This window comes from Pipistrellus kuhlii, unplaced genomic scaffold (assembly GCF_014108245.1).
Source record: "Pipistrellus kuhlii isolate mPipKuh1 unplaced genomic scaffold, mPipKuh1.p scaffold_m20_p_3, whole genome shotgun sequence".
NCBI classification, from domain to species: Eukaryota; Metazoa; Chordata; class Mammalia; order Chiroptera; family Vespertilionidae; genus Pipistrellus; species Pipistrellus kuhlii.
Window position 1 is genome coordinate 95,339,318 of NW_023425529.1, and position 19,999 is coordinate 95,359,316.

At 41.8% G+C, this 19,999-nt stretch overlaps 1 protein-coding gene across 3 annotated transcripts in view; it reads left to right on the top strand.

Moving 5' to 3' along the window:
* Positions 1-19,009, top strand: part of LOC118729257 (cat eye syndrome critical region protein 2) — a 204,106-nt gene extending 185,097 nt beyond the window's left edge. For 2 of the 3 annotated variants that reach the window (XM_045588537.1, XM_045588538.1), the window contains exons 9-18: positions 3,308-3,437; positions 3,871-3,908; positions 3,990-4,081; positions 4,307-4,433; positions 5,398-5,786; positions 7,221-7,349; positions 7,537-8,377; positions 10,158-11,541; positions 13,197-13,308; positions 14,360-19,009. In XM_045588537.1, the coding sequence (XP_045444493.1) occupies positions 3,308-3,437; positions 3,871-3,908; positions 3,990-4,081; positions 4,307-4,433; positions 5,398-5,786; positions 7,221-7,349; positions 7,537-8,377; positions 10,158-11,541; positions 13,197-13,308; positions 14,360-14,365 (3,248 nt within the window). In that variant the 3' untranslated portion in view covers positions 14,366-19,009. The remainder of the gene's footprint in view (positions 1-3,307; positions 3,438-3,870; positions 3,909-3,989; positions 4,082-4,306; positions 4,434-5,397; positions 5,787-7,220; positions 7,350-7,536; positions 8,378-10,157; positions 11,542-13,196; positions 13,309-14,359) is intronic. The other variant, XM_045588539.1, reaches the window with a different exon arrangement.
* The last annotated feature ends 990 nt before the right edge of the window (positions 19,010-19,999 follow it).

A 19,999-nucleotide genomic window follows, 5' to 3' on the forward strand; every position in this document is an offset into this window, starting at 1 on the left:
CAGTTCCCTTCTACAAGATTTGTCACCAACTGAAGAAGAGCCAGTGTCCCCTACTGGGGAGGGTAGCATGGACAGTGCCTCTGAGAGCACTGGGAGCATCCTCAGCAAGCTCGACTGGGATGCGATCAAAGACATGGTTGACAGCATGGAAGACAAGAGCCTGTCTGTCCACTGGGCCCTGGATCTGTAAGGCCTACATGTATTCTGTTTCCAGGGCCGGCAGCACAGTGGTGTGGACTTAGGGAGGGAAGCAATATAGAGAGTGATGTGAATTTACCATCTGCAGCCATATATTACCTGGACAAGCCATTTTAAGAGGGAAAATAGCCGAAACCGGTTTGGCTCAGTGGATAGAGTGTCGGTCCGGTCAAGGGCATGTACATTGGCTGCGGGCACATTCCTGGTGGGGGGTGTGTAGGAGGCAGCTGGTCAATGTCTCTCTCTCCGATATTTCTAGCTTTCTATCCCTCTCCCTTCCTCTCTGTAAAAAATAAATAAAAATATTTTTTTTTTAAAGAGGGAAAATAAACACGTCTCAATAATTTTGCATTCCTGGGAAAGGGTTCTTTAATTATAGATGTATTATACGTTTTTGCATTTGACTTATATTTGGGCATTATTTTTTAAGTGATAAAAAAATTAAACACACCTTTCAAACTGAAAAAAAAAATTTTTTTTTAATTATTTTTAAAATCAGCAGGCTGGAATATGTATTCAGGGAATTAGATGAACTCCAGCACTGAGTGTTCAGTCATGGAAAGCATAGGGGAAGTAGAGATTGATATATTAATTGTATAAAACTTACATATGGCAAAAACACTATAAACAGAGAAAAGACAAACCATGGAGTAGAAAAAGAAAGTTTTCATACTAGTCAAAAAGATTATTTAAAGCACTTATCCAAATCAGTAAGAATTCCAAAATCCACCCTAGACAGGCTCAGTGGATAGAACGTTAATATGTGGACTGAAGAGTCCAGAGTTCAATTCTGATGAAGGGTATGTTCCCGGGTGTTGGGCTCATTCCCAGTGGGGGCTTGCAGGAGGCAGCCGATCAGTGATTCTCATCATTGTTTTTTCTATCTCTTCCCCTCTCCCTTCCTCTCTGAAATCAATGAAAATATGTTTTGAAAATTCTGAAATCCACAGGGAAAAATGGTCAAAGTATGCAAGCAGGAAATTCACAGGAGAGGTTTGCTTTAGTGGCCAATAAACTGAAAATTTGTTCATTATCATTTGAATCAGAAAAATTAAAATGAGCCCTTGCCAGTTTGGCTCAGTATATAGAATGTCAGCCCACAGACTGTAGGGTCCCAGGTTCGATTCTGGTCAAGGACACAGAACTCGGTTACAGGCTCAAGAGGTGGACATTCCATGTGTCCCTTCACTATTTTTCTCTCTATCCCTCCCCATCTCTTCCACTTTCTAAAATTGAATGGGAAAAATATCCTCAGGTGAGGATTAACACAAAAAATAATGAAACCTTCAAAATTCCATGTCATACCCATTAGTTTGGCAAAATGCTAACTTTTATCATACCTCCTGAGGATGAGGTACTAAAATCACTATTGAAAAAATAGTATAACCTTTAATAGCTATAGCACTTTGATAATGCCTCTGTTATGCCTCTGTTATTCTCTATCTAGCGATTCCTCTGCTGAATTTGTATCATAGAGGGCTTTCATGAATATGCATATGCATAAGAAGAGTTTTTCAAAGAATGGTCATTATAACCTATAATAAGAAAAGTATAATATGCTAATTAGACCAGATGTCCTTCCGGATGACCTCCTAGACAAAACTGCGGGGGCCGAAGCAGAAGTGGCAGCAAGGGCCACATTAGTGGCAGAGGAGGGCCAAGACCCTTGTACGAATTTCATGTATTGGGCCTCTAGTCCTATATAATAAAGGCCTAATATGCTGCTAATATACTAAGGCCATTCAACTGCTCACTATGACATGCACTGACCACTAGTAGGTTAGCTTACTGCTGGGGTCTGACCTATCAGAACTGAGCGAGATGGGCCAGACACACCCTAGAGCTCTCCCATGTCCCTCCCCAACCCTGATAATGCACCAGCAGGGCCCCTCAGCCTGGACTGGCCCTCTTGCAGTCTGGGTTGAGGGGGAGAGAGAGAAAGAGAGATGCACAAATTTCATGCACTGGGCCTCTACTATTATAAATTGCAAAAATGTTGCAGTCAACTAGAAAAGGATTATTAAGTTGAGAAATACTGTATTACAAGTCAAATGGAACTTAACAAGGAAAACACTGTTTGCAGAATCATGTCATGCTGATAGCAATAGAAGACAAGGGGCCTATCCGTTAGGGGAGAAAACAAGATCTATCCTGGCTTCTCCCTTCCGTTTTTGTGTCTGAAATTGTTCTTCATCCCTTTGTGTTTCTCTTTCTCCTGACTGTCCGATTCCCTACTTGCATTGAGTGCCCTGTGGACATATCTATGAGAAAAAGAAAAAAAAATCATACCTGCCTTCCAGTTCTATGCCAATTCCAGCTGGCATGTTTTCCATTATTCCCAGCCAGATGTAAGGGTCAGCTGCCAGTCTAAGGATTGGTTGAAGAGCATATACTATGGAAGTGCATGGATGTTTTTGTAAATCTTGAGAACTTGTAGAAACATATAAAATCCTGTATATGTTTGGAAGGCAGCTATGCTCACCACTATACCACCAACGCTGCAAAATCCTGTATATGTTTGATTTGAGAGTCTGGCCCTAAAAATGTATGTTACTTTTTTTGTTTTTAATATGTTTTTATAGATTTTTAAAAAGAGAAAAGAACAAGGGGAAGAGACATCAATGAGAGAGAACCATCAATTGACTGCTATTGGGCATGTGCCCTGACTAGGAATTGAACTGGCAACCTCTCGGTGCATGGGATCATGTTCAACCAACTGAGCCACACCAAGCCAACACTATGTTGCTTTTTAGAGAGAAAAAGGAAGTGACAAGGATAATCCCCTCATTCAGTCATCTATTTTTTTATTTTTTTCTAATTTCATTATTCTTCAGCCTTGCTCTTTTCCCTCTCACATTCAAGTGCTTGCCTTATCACCCTCATCACTCTACTTGAACACAGTATGACTAAGATGAAACAGTATTCCATCTATAGAATCATCATAATTACCAAAAAGAGACAGGCAAAGGAAGCACAGGTGACTTCATGATACTACTTTGTGATCTTTATTTCTTCCTTCTCTCACAATGATAAGGATATTTAATCAACATCTTAAGTAGAGAGTACTTACTTAACTCACTTGTACCATGATGCTTTGTGTCCATTGTAGACCGAGCTAAGAGGAGAAAGCTCAGGGAAGAAAGGGCATGGCTGCTGGCTCAAGGCAAGGAGCTCCCCCCAGAGCTTTCCCACCTGGACCCTAATTCCCCCATGAGGGAAGAAAAAAGGATTAAAGATCTGTGAGTATTTAATGATACTAATAGTAGCAACCTGTAACATTTATTAAGCACTTGGCATTGTGCTAAGTGCTCTCTCATTTAATCCTTAAAACAATACTCTTTGGTAGGTAATATTCTATCTTCATGAGCTTCTCATTCTTTTTTATGCTTTTTTTGATTATTCTTTATATCACAAATACTCATTAGAGTAAAATAAGACCTGGAAAAGAATGTGCTATTAAATAACTAACATAATAAGTTTTGTGTCATCTATGCTAACCCTTAGGTAATTCATAATTATTTTCTGGTGTGTTAACCACTGTTATAAACTTAACATTAATAAAAATTATTGGATCTATTCCAAAACTTGGTGCAACCAACTATGTCTGTTTTTAAAGTAAGAGAGTTAAAGAGAGATCAAAGTTACTATTGATTTTTTATTTATGATTTACAGCTTTGAGTTGGATGATGATTTCACTGCCATGTATAAAGGTCAGTCCCATTCTCAACTATTATGTTTCTGATAAAAGTACTCCTATGTGAGATTATTAAGCTCTCTTCTTTGGCTCTCAGTTCTAGATGTGGTAAAGGCTCACAAGGATTCCTGGCCCTTTTTAGAACCTGTGGATGAATCATATGCCCCAAACTATTATCAAATTATTAAGGTAGCTAAACCTACTATGCAGTTACACCTGTCATGATGTTTGTTTTTTGCTCTTGCTTTTTGTTGTTGTGTTTTGCTTGAGTTTATTTATTGTTCCTTGAGGGTCAGGGTTGCTGATCGTATACACCAGGCTTTTGACTAACTCAAAACAGCATGATCCCTTTGCCATATATTGATTATGAGATGTTTTCTCCAGCATATTGTAATTAAATGTGTCCTGTTTTAGGTCCCAATGGATATTTCAAGCATGGAAAAGAAACTAAATGGAGGCTTATACTGTACCAAGGAGGAATTTGTAAATGACATGAAGACAATGTTCAGGAATTGTCGAAAATATAATGGGGAAAGTAGTGGTAAGTGGGGCAGGGGTTTGCTCTGGGTGCACATTGGCTGAATTATTGTAACCAAGAATAAAATGCCTTTTAGAAATATACATTCTGGCTCTATCCATTTTGGCTCAGTAGATAGAACATCAGCCTATGGACTGGGGGGGTCCCGAATTTGATTTGCTCAAGGGCACAATAAAATATATTTTAAATAAATAAATAAATAAAAGCGCTGTGATTGGCCATTCTAATCACTTACACAATATGTGTCAGGAATTCTCTCCTATCTCTCACAATACAAGAGTGCAACTGGTGGCAGCTGGGCTCAGGTTATTTCTCATTCTCCTACAGGCCAGTCTAGGTTATTTTTATTGTGCCTCTTTAACACAGTGTACCACTGATGATAACTCTACCTAGATAGAGCTGATTCTTTTTTTTTTTTTTTTATTTTTTTTTTTATTTTATTGATTTTTTTACAGAGAGGAAAAGAGAGGGATAGAGAGTTAGAAACATCGATGAGAGAGAATCATCGATCAGCTGCCTCTTGCACAACCCCCACCGGGGATGTGCCAGCAACCAAGGAACATGCCCTTGACCGGAATCAAACCCGGGACCTTTCAGTCTGCAGGCTGATGCTCTATCCACTGAGCCAAACCGGTTTCGGCAATAGAGCTGATTCTTAAATCATTTGGGAAGCATACTTGATTAGCTGTCTATGAGTATATATGGGTCAGGTATGGAAACTTGGAGTCATTCGTGCAGTGGCTTAGAGTGCCTTAGTTTAAAACCTAAACAGATTCAGTGATTATATTTAGTATTTTTACTGGCTTAATCTAATGGTTTCTAGAGTTACTATCAGCCATGCAGCCTATAGCCTCTTAGTTCAGAAACTCAGTTTGCCCCAATAGCATCTTTTGTTTATCAGTAGGACAATTGTCTTTGTGGCCTATAAAAACTGTAGCTGGAGGGCAATTCTTATATCTTCCTGTAGAGTATACCAAGATGTCGGATAATTTAGAGAGGTGTTTCCATCGGGCAATGATGAAGCATTTTCCTGGCGAAGATGGAGACACAGATGAAGAATTTTGGATCAGAGAGGATGAAAAGCGGGAGAAGAGACGGAGTCGGGCTGGGCGAAGTGGTGGAAGCCACATTTGCACCCGCTCCAGGGACTCCGAAGGGCCCAGCAGGAAACAACAGCCAGTGGAGAATGGAGGAAAATCATTGCCACCTGCACGCAGAGCTCCCTCCTCTGGGGCTGGTCAGAGTGTCAGCTCTACACAGCTCCCTCCGAAGGTGGGCACACCAAGTAACCAAGGCCTTCCTCGTCCCCTGCATTATGGTGGGATGCCCAACCAGGCACCCCTTTTAAATCAGATGGTAAGAAATAGCAGAAATTCTGCTGAGGTTACTCCTAATTGGTGAATTAAGAAGAAAGTAAAGCCTTTTCAGTTGGCTTCTCTTCCCTGATAATTTTGCTGTATATGGGTACTTTTTCCCCCCCTCATCTGTCCTTCCTTTATTCTTCCTTTATTTTAAACTAGAGGCCTGGTGCATGAAAATTCATGCACTGGATGGTAGTTGTCCTTCAACCCAGCCTACCCCCTCTCACAATCCAGGAGCCTTCAGGGGTGGGAGGCAACCGGGGATCAGGGGAAAGCGCAAGCCTCAGTTGGCCCTGGTTACCTGAGCCTTGGGCAGCCCTAAGCAGCTGGGCAGCTGCCATCTGAGTTATGCCTACATCTTGGGCGTTGCCTGGGCAGCTGCCATTCAAGGCTTGCCTGCACCTTGGGCCAGCCCTGGGCAGCTGGGGGCTCTGGAGGTAGGTATGCAGAGCAGACAGACCCAACTGGGAATGGGCCCGGCCATGCTGCGTGCCTGTCGCCTGGGCAGGGCTGAGGGGACTGGGCGCTGCAATCTTGTGGCTGTGGGTGTTGCCTTTTTTGAGGGTGTGGTAGCAATTAGCATATTCCCTCTTTATTAGATAGTATCCTGTCTCTTAATCATTTGAACCACACATTATGAACATGGAGGGGAAGTTGAATAAAAATGTCTCAAGTCTTATTATAAATAAAAGCACAGAGGTACAGCCCCAACCTTGTACACCAACAAAATGTCATGTGTTCAATTCCCAGTCAGGGCATATACCTGGTAGGTTGTGGATTCAATCCTTAGGGTATATACAGGAGACAACCAATCAATGTTTCTCCTCTTACCTCTCCCTCTCTCTAAAATCAATAAATATATCATTGGGTGAGGATTTATTTAAAAAAAAAAAAAAAAAAAAAAAAGCACAGAGCAACATATAATACATAGTATATACAGCCTATCTATAATTCAAATTTCATGGTGGAAGACAATTAAGGGGGGTATATTAGCTAAAAGGGCTCTTATCAGTGAGGGGGCAATAATGGAAAAGATAAACAGATGTTTGTCTCTCCTAGAGAGGAAAAGTGTTTTGGGCTCTGGAACTACTACTACTCTGTGCTGTTATGTTCATCTTCAGGAAAGTCCTCTTTTTTTTAATATATTTTGTTGATTTTGTACAGAGAGGAAGGGAGAGAGATAGAGAGTTCGAAATATCGATGAAAGAGAGTCATCGATCGGCTGCCTCTTGCACACCCCCTACTGGGGATGTGCCCGCAACTAAGGTACATGCCCTTGACCGGAATCGAACCTGGGACCTTTCAGTCCCCAAGCTGATACTCTATCCACTGAGCCAAACCGGTTTCGGCAGGAAAGTCCTTATTTTCTTTCTAATGTCTATTCTTCCTTTCCCCTCCCCACTCCTTGCCTTTACTCAATACCCTCCAGAGGCCAGCAGAACCAGGAACATTTGGCCATCTTCGAGGATCAGATCCTGCCAGTATATATGTCTCCTCCAGAGTCCCAGAAACACACCCTGGGGAGCCTATGCAGCAGCAGCCACCTTTTGCCTTGCAGGTAAGCAAACTGCTCATTACCTGGAGGTATAGAGAGTCTCCAAGGTAACTTTTAGAAATGCAGTGTCTAACCAAGTTAAATTTAATTATCTCCTATTCTATAGAATCTATAGATGAAGCACATTACAAGAGATACCTGATTCTATGGGTCTGGTGAATGCCGCTGTCTTCTCTTTTCTTGTTGCCAGCCTCCAGTTGGAATTAACAAGCATCGAGGACCCAGGCTGGGCACGCCTGAAGAGAAGCAAATGTGTGGGGGGTTGAGGCACCTTTCTAACATGGGATCACATCCTGGTTCCTTGCCTCTTGGGCAGATGAGTGGCCCCAGTCAGGATAGAAATATGTATCCCCCAACTCAATTCCAGCCAGGATTGATTCCTCCCAGGCCTGGAGGGGTTCAAGCCCGACCCCCAGACTTTCCTGAAAGCTCAGAAATTCCTCCCAGCCACATGTACCGATCATACAAATACCTGAATCGAGTATACCCTGCTGTCTGGAATGGGAACCACAGTGCTGCAAACCCAAGACCTTTAGGGCCAGATGAAAAGCCCCTCATGGGGCCAGGACCATCCCACCTGCCTCACACTCTTGGTCACATGATGGATTCCCGAGTGATGAGACCACCTCTTCCTCCAAACCAGTGGACTGAACAATCAAGTTTTCTACCTCATGGTGTTCCTTCTTCAGGGTACATGCGACCACACTGTAAATCTGGTGGGCATCGGTTACAGCCACCTCTAGCACCGAGTCCCCTGTTTGGAGCACCCTCCCAGGTTCTGAGAGGGGTGCAAGGAGGGGACTCCATGATGGACAGCCCAGAGATGATCGCCATGCAGCAGCTTTCCTCACGTGTTTGCCTGCCCGGTGTGCCTTACCACCCCCGACAGCCTGCTCCCCCACATTTACCTGGCCCTTTTCCACAGGGAGCTCACTCAGCATCAGTTAGTGTGTCAGCCCCCAAGCCTGCCTTGGGAAACCTTGGGAGGACACAGGATAACAGTGAAATAGAAGATCCTGAAAATGACCGAGGTAATTTAGTCACTTTTATCCTACTTTTGACCCTCTAAGCTGTTCATTCATGAATAATCTTTTTACACAATATCAAGCCAAATATAAACTGATTTTTCAGCCTCTTTTTCTTGAACTACTCATGGTTGGTCCAATCATGGTATTGTTTTTGATCCAAAGATCCAAATTGGCAATAGTGATCACTATACAAATGAGTGCCAAGCACTTTTTTTGAGGCTTTTAGGTATATTAACTCATTTCATTCTCAGAACAAGTCTTCTAGTTAGCTAATTTTATATTAGTCTTGTTTTTACAGGTGGGAAGTCCAAGATACAAAGGTAGTGGATGATTTGTACTGATCTACCTAGTAAGTGGAGGAACTGAGATTTGAACCCAGACAGACTGGATCCAGCATCCACAATTGTTTTGTTGTTGTTATTTAATGTATTTTTATTGATTTCAGAAAGGAGAGGAGAGAGAAATAGAAACATCAATGATGAAAGAATTATTGATTGGCTGCCTCATGCACGGCCCCTACTGGGGATCAAGTCCACAACTCGGGCATGTGCCCTTGATCAGAATCGAACCCAGGACCCTTCAGTCCCCAGGCCAACGCTCTATCCACTGAGCCAAACTAGGTAGAGCTGCATCTACGTTTTTATTTTTATTTTTATTTTTTTTAAATATATTTTATTGATTTTTTTTTTTTATAGAGGAAGAGAGGGATAGAGAGTTAGAAACATCGATCAGCTGCCTCCTGCACACCCCACACTGGGGATGTGCCCGCAACCAAGGTACATGCCCTTGACCAGAATCGAACCTAGGACCCTGCAGTCCGCAGGCCGACTCTATCCACTGAGCCAAACCGGTTTCAGCTGCATCTACGTTTTTAATCCTGACATCAAACTGCCTTTAAATTTTCTTGTCCTGGAAGTTTATCATTATATGAAATAAGTTTTCAATATTTTAAAGTCTATTTCTATCCTTTTATTCCCTGGGCACATACTAATATGTACTCAGAATGAAGAATAGTGAGATTTTCCCTGGCCAGAGTGGGTTAGCTGGTTGAGTATTGTCTTGTGCCCCAAAAGGCCTGCGGGGTTTGATCCCCAGTCGGGGTATGTGGAGTAGGCAACGATTAATGTTTCTCACATTGATGTTCCTCTCTCTCCCTCTTCCTTCCTCTCTCTTTAAAATCAATTTTTTAAATGTTTTTTAATAAGATTTTTTATTTCATTCAATAAATATTGATTCCCATTTTGTGCAAATACTGAGGGTGTGGAGGGGGACAAAATAAGGCCACTGTGGAGCTTATGCTCTGATAGGCCACAGGTTGGGGACTGGCCTCCTGTGAGCCATCATTCCCTGGTCTTCTCACTGTGTCAAGTTTTAGAGCTTCCCAGCCTGGTCTGCAATTCTTCTATAACAACCATACTCTCCTGCCATACTCCACATGCATCTAGTTGGAGTCCATGAGTCATGAGTCATCTCACACCCATCTACTAATCTTTGGTGACAACACAGAAAGAAGAACATCTCTATTACTTGGCAAACCTTTTGAGTAGCTGTTTAGTTGCTAGATCTTGCCTCCTGGTCTACGCAAGGGAGTGTATAAGGGTCTCGACATCGTGACTCCTTTCAGGGATTCTCAAATTTTCTAGCTGAGGCTTGAATGACTACACATCCACCTCAACCCTGACTCCCCTTAATCTGACTGCTTATCATGTTCTTTTCATTATTACCTCCATTGGTATCATTTCAGCTATTGAATTGTTCTTTTGTTCTCCATTTTCTTATGCAGATCCCTTACCTGGGCTAGAGAAGCCACAAAGAGTTGGTGCCTCAGAGGGGGTGTACCTCAGACAACTACCTCACACTACACCACCCTTACCGACCAACAGTAGCAAGCAGAGTTCGCCACAAGAAAGGGAAGCAGAAGGCCCAGAGCTCAAAAATGACTCCTCAGCATCTGAAAACAACTGTCAGGCAACAAAGGGCAAAAATACCTGGCCCTCGGAGAGTGGCTACATCAGCCCAGCAGCCCAGGGATGTATGGGGGACCTCTCCATTCTGGCAAATAGAGGAGCTCTGTCTGAAAATGGAGTGGTGGTTGAAGTACCCACTTGTGGATCAGAAGGGAAGGGCCCCAGAGGTAAAACATTGCAGGAAACCATTTCATGTTCAGAACAGAACCCAGCTATACCTCCCAATGCAGACCCCAATTTGATGGAAAGAACTGTCGGTCAGTTTTCTCCCTTGTACATGTCTGGCCTGGAATACCCAAATTCAGCTACACATTATCACATCAGTTCAGGCCTGCAAGGCCTTGGCCCTGTGATGGGAGGTAAACCCTCAGTATCACATCTTCAGCATTTTCCCTCTAGGGGCTTTCATACTAACAACCCTCATTCTGGAGTCTTTCCCCGTTATCGCCCCCACCAAGGAATGAGGTATTCCTACCAGCCACCACCTCAGCCTTCCTACCATCACTATCAGCGAACTCCTTATTACACATGTCCACAGGACTTTTCTGATTGGCAGAGACACCTTTCTCCCCTGGGAAGCCCAAGTGGCCTCCCACCTAACCAGCCACCCCCTCCAAGACCCCTCTTCTCAGATAAGAATGCCATGGCTAATCTACAAGGCTGTGAGACACTAAATGCTGCCTTAACTTCCCCAACCTGCATGGATGCAGTGGCTGCTAAGATCATTGCAACTGATGGGCAGAATCCTGGTCCAGAGGAAGCGAAGCCAGATGAATCTATGGAGAGGCCAGAGAGTCCCAAAGAATTTTTAGACCTGGACAACCATAATGCAGCTACCAAGCAACAGAGTTCATTGTCAGCCAGCGAGTATCTTTATGGGACTCCTCCATCACCTCTGAGTTCAGGGATGGGGTTTGGTTCATCTGCTTTTCCACCTCAGGGTGTGATGCTACAAACAAGGCCTTCCTATACACCTCACCAGCCAGCCAGTCATCTCCAGCCCAGGGCATATTCTTCCCCTGTGGCTGCTCACCCGCCTCACCATCCAGTGGCTGCCCAGCCCAATGGCCTCTCTCAGGAGGGCCCCATCTACCATTGTCAGGAAGAGGGCCTGGGCCACTTTCAGGCTGTAATGATGGAACAAATAGGCACTGGAAGTGGAATAAGGAGACCTTTTCAAGAAACATACAGACCATCAGGGTAAGATTGCATTTGATTTATTTTTCCCTGAAAAAAAAAAAAAAAAAGTAGATGATAGTTTTTAAAAGAAAAATGGCCTTAGGAATAAAGATAAACTTTAGAGGTCTTCTGGGACCAAGAAGAACATCTGAATCATTGATATGGCAACTTAATGGAAATGTATTAGCCATGAAGTTTGATTTTTATCTTTGACATTTTTCCCCCTCATGAAAATGAGTTGACATTGAAGTGACTGTTTAGTTAGATTTTAACACTAGAAACATTATGGCCACAGTTGTGAGCTGTAATCAAGGGCTTCAACATTGTTTCTGAATTCATATATATTCTGACTAAGGCAAAAAAAGGTCCCTTAAACCCTGCAGGGCAATAGGACATCATATTCAAGTTTTATTCCTCATACCAGTTAAAGTTACGAGACCTAATCATAAAACCAATTTTATCCAACTTAAAAACCTACATTCCCTTCCCTAGCACCAACCTAAGAAAACCTTACCTTCAAACCCTCCTGCACTTACCATTTTTTTATATTTGTTTTCTACCTCTCTAGATATGTTTGGGGTTTTTGTTTTTTTGGTTTGTTTTTTTGGTTTGGTTTGGTTGTTTTTTGGTTTTGTTTTTGTTTTGCCTTTTTCCCTAAACCATTCTAAATTAAGTTTTAGATAACATGACCCTTTACCCCTAAATACTTCCACATGCATATCCTAAGAATAAGGATCATTGTCCTGGACCACAATCTTAAACTATTGATCACACCCAAGGAAAAGGATATTAATAGTATCTAATATAGAGTCCTAATTGCTCCAGTTATTCCCAAAATGTCTTTTATAGCTATGATTCTTTGTTTTTATTTATTTATTTATTTTTTAATATATTTTATTGATTTTTCACAGAGAGGAAGAGAGAGGGATAGAGAGTTAGAAACATCAATGAGAGAATCATCGATCAGCTGCCTCTTGCACACCCCCTATTGGGGATGTGCCCACAATCAAGGTACATGCCCTTGACCGGAATCGAACCCGGGACCTTCCAGTCTGCAGGCCGATGCTCTATCCACTGAGCCAAACCAGTTTCGGCTGTTTTGATTTTTTAAAATTACTTTATTGATTAAGGTATCACATATTTGTCCTCATTCCCCCCCCCCCCCCATTCCCATTCCAAACCCTAGTCCACACATGCCCCCAGCCCCCTGCGGTCCATGACCACCGGTTAGGCTCATATGCATGCACACAAGTCCTTTGGTTGATCTCTCTCCCCTATCCCCACCCTCCTCTACTGTCCCTCGGATTTTTTTTTTCGTTCAAGATCCAATCAAGGTATTTACATTTGGTTATAATGTCTATTTAGTCTCTTTTACAGCATTCCCAAAATCATTGTATTGTTTTCTTTTGTCTTCAAAGAGCCCTGGCCAGTTCTCATGTAGTGTCCCAAATTCTGAATTTTTACTGTTTGCGTTTACAGTCTAGTTAAACACTAAATAAGTGGTCATATACTTACTACATTATGCCCTAGATGCACATAATGCCAATTTCTTCCCAGTATTGATGACTTCCAATTAAATCACATTAAAAATTAAGGCAGTAGCTGGCTGAGATTTTCATGATTAAAGAATCTTTTTTTCCCTTCAATTCTTAACTTTTTCTCTCTCATGGCTATAGAATGCAAATGCATCCAGTCCAGTCACAGTCCTCTTTCCCAAAGACCCCAGCACCAGCAACATTGCAGGAAGAGCTGCCACCACATAAGTCCCAAACACACACTCTTGATCAGGTAAGAGAAGTCAAAAATTAGAGGTTTTTTGTTTTTTTTTTTTAATATATTTTATTTATTTTTCACAGAGAGGAAAGGAGAGGGATAGAGAGCCAGAAACATCGATGAGAGAGACACATCGACCAGCTGCCTCCTGCACACACCCCACCGGGGATGTGCCCACAACCAATGTACATGCCCTTGACCGGAATCGAACCCAGAACCCTTGAGTTCGCAGACCGATGCTCTATCCACTGAGCCAAACTGGTTTCGGCAGAGCTTCTTTATTCCTGCAGGTTGTAGTAGGAGAAAAGTACCTAGTCCCTATCTGCATTGGGAATCCACTGATGCGGAGAGCTGACTTATATGTGGATTTTCAACTGCACGGTGGGTCAGCACATCTAACCCCACATTTTTCATGACTTCATTGCTTTTCTAAAAATATATATATTTTAAGGTGTCCTGTTGATACAGACACTTTTCCCAGAAAGTGCTACAGGCCCTGTGCTTGAGGTTGACTCAGCAGTGGAAAGATGAGGAGAAGGCCTCTGGGGGTAGCTTCTCTACTCCTGCCACATGTTCCTTTCTCCTTTACTTATGTAATCAGCTATTTGGAGATTATTTAACCTTTATTTTTCCAAACTGGCCACCAGCATGTATTTTGATATAATCCCTTGCCTTTTTTGTCCTTTCTACCTATTTGATTTTTGAGGGACTAGGCAATCAGATTTTGAAATAATAGTGCTGCTTCGGTACGTGGCACTGTGCTAAGAGATTTCACGTGCATTCTTCTCTCACTCATAGTCTCCCTCGGCCTCCGCAGAGTAGTTGTCAGTAGCAGCAGCATTGTCATTCCTGGTGTACAAGAAGTCTATAGATACTGGTAGGGTTTGAGTGGGAGGTCTAGCACTTCTGAGCCCCCTCTGGAAGTAAAATGGATGGGGAAACAAAATCCAGCCATTTTCCCAGATTACAAGAACAGGTCTTTGGCTTATTTACAATATTTTTTTTTTTTTAACAATTATCACAAATGTAAATTTTGTTTTAAACATCCTTGTTTTGCTTTTCCCAGAGCTAGTCCAAGGAGGAAATAACCCCTAAGAAAACAGAAAGCTGCACATGAATACTGGAACACGGAGAATTTCGGGGAACAATCCTCGCCCATCTTTATTCTTGTCATCCTGTCACGCCCCCTCACAATGTACCACCTAATGCCATCCAGGAGCTGGAACCATGCCGCTAGAACCACTCTGCTCAAATAATTTGACACACAGCTTACAAGAGTCCTGGTGGTCAGGGTTCTCTTGCATGGCTGGTAGTCAAGAACAAATGAATTGTAGTTAGTGATGGCTTCCAGGTCCTGAGACTTGTTCAGGAAAATCATCTAAAACTTGGGAGGGACATACATAAGCATGGAATCGAGTGGTGCTTGTAAACTTTCATGAGCAGCTAAACTCAGGTATATATTTGGGGAAGGAACTACTCATGGTATTGTCTTTGGAGCTGGGTCCAGTTTACAGAATTTTCACGTTGCCTTTTAAAATAATTTTTGTTGTTGGTGGTGAATGTATGTACATAAACTGGGAAGATGGGTAGGAATCTGGAAAAAATGGAAGTCCTAACTATGGTGGGCACACCACACTGGAGTGATCCTTATCTGTTTACAATCACATCACACTGAATATATCAGCCCAGACAGTTTTATTCCACTGCCCCTTAACTGTTCAGTTTCTCAGTTTGGAGGCAGAATCTCTCATGGCCTTCCAGAAGTTTTTGTCCAGAAGGGAAGACAGGCTGCCCTTTTGTCTGGTGGCCCAGGTCTTAGACTGGGAGATCAGTGCCCTTCCTGGTTTGCCACCAGCTCTACCAGAGCTGTAAACCAATTTCTGGAATTGGGATCACTGGAGTATTTTCTTCTTAGAAGAGACAATTATTTATCCTCTTCACAGACCTGCTGGGACTGTGATCTGGAAGGCATCACACAAAGCTTTCTGGCACAAATCACATTTTGTGGAAGTGACTACTCAGGTTTGTATATGTTAGTATCAATTAAGAAATTGCACAGTTTTGAATAGGGAAAATGTATTTTATAGGTTTACAGTTTGAATTTAGTAATATTTCACTATATAGTCTTTATTTTAAATGTAAAATAAGTCATTGGTGGTTTAAAATAGCTATCAAGAACATGTTCTTGGGAATGTTTGTCGAATATGTGATAGGAAACAATTTTACAGTATTAAATTACTTTATTACAGTTTTAGAAGTGAATTACACTGGATTCTCCCTGTTTAGCATTCTGTATTTGATTTTAGTTGAGATGCCACCAAAGTTAGGGCTTATATAAATATCCCACAAAGAAAGAACTAAGGAAAATGCCCTGAAATTAGTAGATTTTTTTTTTTTTAAGAATAGCATATTTTTAAGCATGCCTTTAGGATAATGGAAAAGCTACCCACATATATTAATCTGTCCTATTTACTTATAAATTTATTTGTGAAGTGCCAATAGGACTTTTCACTCCAACATCCTTGATGAAATGTGAAACTGTCATTTTTAAAGTTTGTTAAACATATGCTATCCTTAGGAAAAGAAACAGATTGGAAACATTTATGTTATACACATGGACCCCAAGACACAGCTCCAGTATAAGGGAAATTCACACAAATAAAAGCATTCTTGTTGACCTGGCAGTGTGGCTCATGGCTCAGGCAAGACTGAATTGAATAGAGAACACAGGTGCCTGACAACATGAATTTTTCTCTAACAGACTTCAATTTTAAATTTGGCATGCTTTTAAGTGGAATAAGTCTGGAGGCTTTGTTCTAATTTTATCCTAGTTTTTGTTAGAAACATATTGTGGGCAAATCTGGTTTAGAGAAATGCAGAGGTCAGCATTCTCTGCAGGAAGAGCAGATTAGGTTTGTGGGTGGGTTTCAACCAGCCCTTAAGCTAGTTAATGTGGAAGATAGCATGGTGGAAGTATTACTACTTCTATTTCTGTGTGTGTGCAAAAGCAGGAAATGACAGACTAATTAGTCTTTATAGCTAGCATAGTTCTGGCTTAGACCTGGTTGTGGCCCAGAGCACTCTGTCACTGACAGCCTTTCTCTTTTTTACATTAAAGCTGACTTGAGAGGCCTTTTCTCCTTCCTGAATTAGGAACACACTAACCATACATAGGTCCTCTTCCCTGATGCTAACGCTGTAGGGACTGTTTTGTGCTGAACTCCCTGGAGCATGGATAGAAGAGTGGAAGCAATAATTGGCTGATATGTACCCTTTCTTTCCACCCTGGTTGCATTTGAGCAGCTGTGTACATACTGATTAAGGTAACGGTAACCCTTTCTTCTCACTCCCAGTCCTTTATCCCCTATTGTTAGAAGCTGTGAACAGTATAGGGAAAAAATCAGTGAATTCTTTTATCCTTAATCTTCCTTGGTGTGTAGAGAGGTGGTGAAATAATTAAGGCAGATGATAGGAAATTGAACTACTGTATTATATTATCACACTGTGAAAAGGGGCAACAGAAACATGTCAGCCTTGCTACATCCTGTAGCATTTGATTGTGTGTTACATATACTTCATCCCTGTCTGGTATATCCTGAGCTTTAACTGGCCTTTGAAGTGAAGATATTCTAGAAGACATCAAGAGCTGTAGGATTGCAGGAGTGCCCGTGATAGACTACAATAGGCTACTCGTCCACACATTCCCCTAGCAAGCTTTTTTTTTACTCACCTGTTCTTTCTCCTCTGGCACTCTTTCCAAGTGTCTTAAGCAGATGCATTTGCCATCTTCTCTATTAGGGAATGAATGGTGATAATGTAACTGGTGAAATGCATATTAGACAGTAGAGTGTAAGATCCTAAGAAGTCCTGCTCTCAGGGTGAGACTTACACTCCGGATCACTGCAGCCTTGTCAGAGTGCTGGCACTCAGTGGTCCCTCAGGTCAGCTGCATTCTGAAGGATGAGTCTCACACCTATTTGATTTTACATTAATGGCTAACCTTTATTGGAGTTGATAATATTTCCCCAAGACCCAAAATAAATAAAACATCCAGAATGAAAAGGAGAGCCTTTTTTTAAGATTTCTGGTTTGGATTTCCCCCCCCCCCCCTCCCTCAGAGTCTGTTCATTAAAAAAATTAGGTATTGGCTAAAATTTATTATGGTAAGCATTTGGAGAATATGGAAGGATAAAATATGCAGATTCTTGTTCATATTTTTCTTCCATCCAATTTTTAAAAATAAAATGTGAAGTCACTCCATCTCTCCTTAGGTTGGTTCTTCTGATCGTTTATATGAGCTTATTATTAACAGTGAGCCCAACAGCCCTCAAAAGGCAAACTTTTCCATGCTCATCTTCATTTTTTGTGGTTATTTTTGTGGTAGTTTGTACCTTTTAGTTCAGTTAAACCTCAGCTTGTGAGTGTCAATTTGCCCTAGCCTAGTCCTCAGACCTTGGAAATGCTTGTCCTGACTAACTATTTGGTGTCTGTGGCACTTACCTGCTGTATCGTTATTTATACTAACTGCAACTGTCCAAAACACAAAATTCCTTTGTTGGTTGAACTTTTTTCTTGCTTTTTTTTAATGGACTTTCAAATCTGTACGTAAAATACTACTCTTAAGACGTGCTTTGAAACTTCACAGGAAGTCTTAATCCAGCAGTCCCAAAGCAAGGACAATTACATAGTGTCAGAGTCCTGATATGCTTTCAGAGAAACTGTTATTAAGGAAATGAAAGGCCTTGTTTTCTAGCATTATTGCTCTCCTTTGTGTCTATCAGTCCATTTGCTCTCCCCTCCCCACTACTGGATTCTGCATGGAGTTTAGTTGTAAGAATTGGTTCTGTGTATGAGAGTGAAGGACTGTTCAAACCTGGGGCTTTCTGCAGTGCAGTATTCTGCAGACAGCACTCTGTTCAACACTACGGTGAGAAGATACTTGGAATTTTGGTTGAGCATGCAGAGGCTCACATCCCTGTTTGGGAAGCAAGACTGTGATTGATGCTTTCTGTGTGAGAAGAAACCAGACCCCCTTTTTCTTTTTTGGTAGGTTGGAATCTACCATGCATCCTTGGAGCACTGAGCCATGTCTTCTCTCATATGAATCTGTGCACAAGCTTTGTCTGCAGGATGAGCTTTATCCTCTGTTTTGTAGGACCTTTGTTAAACAGACTTTTGGAGAAGCTGCCTCCTGGCTAGTCTCTTTAATTCTGCACCAGAGATTTACTGAACCTTTATGTAGAGATGCCTGATAACCAACTAATTTTCCTGTGCATTGGGATTGGAAACGGGTATGGATATTTAATAAGTTACTGAAAATTCTGAGCCCCTATTCAGATGCTTGTGGGACCCCTTTTCCATAACTGGGATCAGGCACCTCATCGTCCTGCCTTGCACACAGCTCCTGGGAGCCCAGGCCAGTGTCCACTAGCCTGTGGCACACAGCGTCAGGGATTCTTTGTGCCTGCTGCAAAGGCTCCGAACTTTGCTGGCCAGTACTGGAAAGGGGAATGGTATTTATTTTTATATTGTGTATATTTTGTCGTGCTCTGCTGATGCCCTGTTTAAGAGAGACACTTACCTCAATAGTTCAATATTGTGCGTTGGTTAATTTTTTGAAAGAACTTTTTAAAAAGCTTTTTGATCTTTGGAGGTCTGTAGATTTATTTCCATATGAACTGGTTATTTTGTATAAAGTACATTCTTAAAATAGCAAGTCTCTGATATGTGTGAATTGTGTGTGTCCATGTGTCACTTTTATTATCAGGGCAAACTCCCATCAAAACAGGTTTATTGTAGGTTCCAAATGCCATTACTTCAAAAATTCCACCCCAGTCCTGGCTGGTGGTGTTCAGTGGTTAGAGTGTCAGCCCTTGCACCAAGGAGTCATGTGTTCAATTTCCAGTCAAGGACACACACCTTGGTTACAAATTTGATCCACAGCCCACAGTCAGGGTATGTGTGGGAAGCAACCAATCAATGTCTGTCTCTATTTTTTGCCCTTCTTGCCTCCCTCCCTCTCTTTCTAAAAATCAATGGAAAAAATATCTTCCACTGAGGATTAACAAAAAAGAAAATGTCATCCCAGCCCTGACTGGTGTGGCTCATTTGGTTGGTGCATAGTTCTGTGTACCAAAGGTTCACAAATTCGATTCCTGGTCAGAGCACATACCCTAGTTCCAGGTTTGATTCTCGATCAGAAGGTGTATGGAAGGTAATTGGTTAATGTTTCTCTCTTTCTCTCTCTGAAATCAATAAGAACATATCCTCAGGCCCAGCCAGCATGGCTCAATGGTTGAGCATTGACCTATGAACCAAGAGGTCACGATTCAAGTACTGGTCCAGACACATGCCCAGGTTGTAGGCTCGATCCCCGGTATAGGGCATGCAGGAAGCAGCTGATTTATTCTCTCTCATCATTGATGTTTCTTTCTCCCTCCCTCTCCCTTCTGCTCTGAAATCAATAAAAATATTTTTTTAAAAGAACATATCCTCAGGTAAGAATTTCTTTAAAAAGTCAAGATGGTGGCATAGGCAAATGTCAGTACTCCATCACCTGCCACAACCACATCAAAGTTATAACCAAAATACAGAAGAACCATCATTCAGAACCACCTGAAATCTGATTTAATGAAAGTTCCACAACTAGAGAAGTAAAGGAGAAAGCACATTGAGACTGGTAGGAGAGATGGAATGGGCTGGTCCA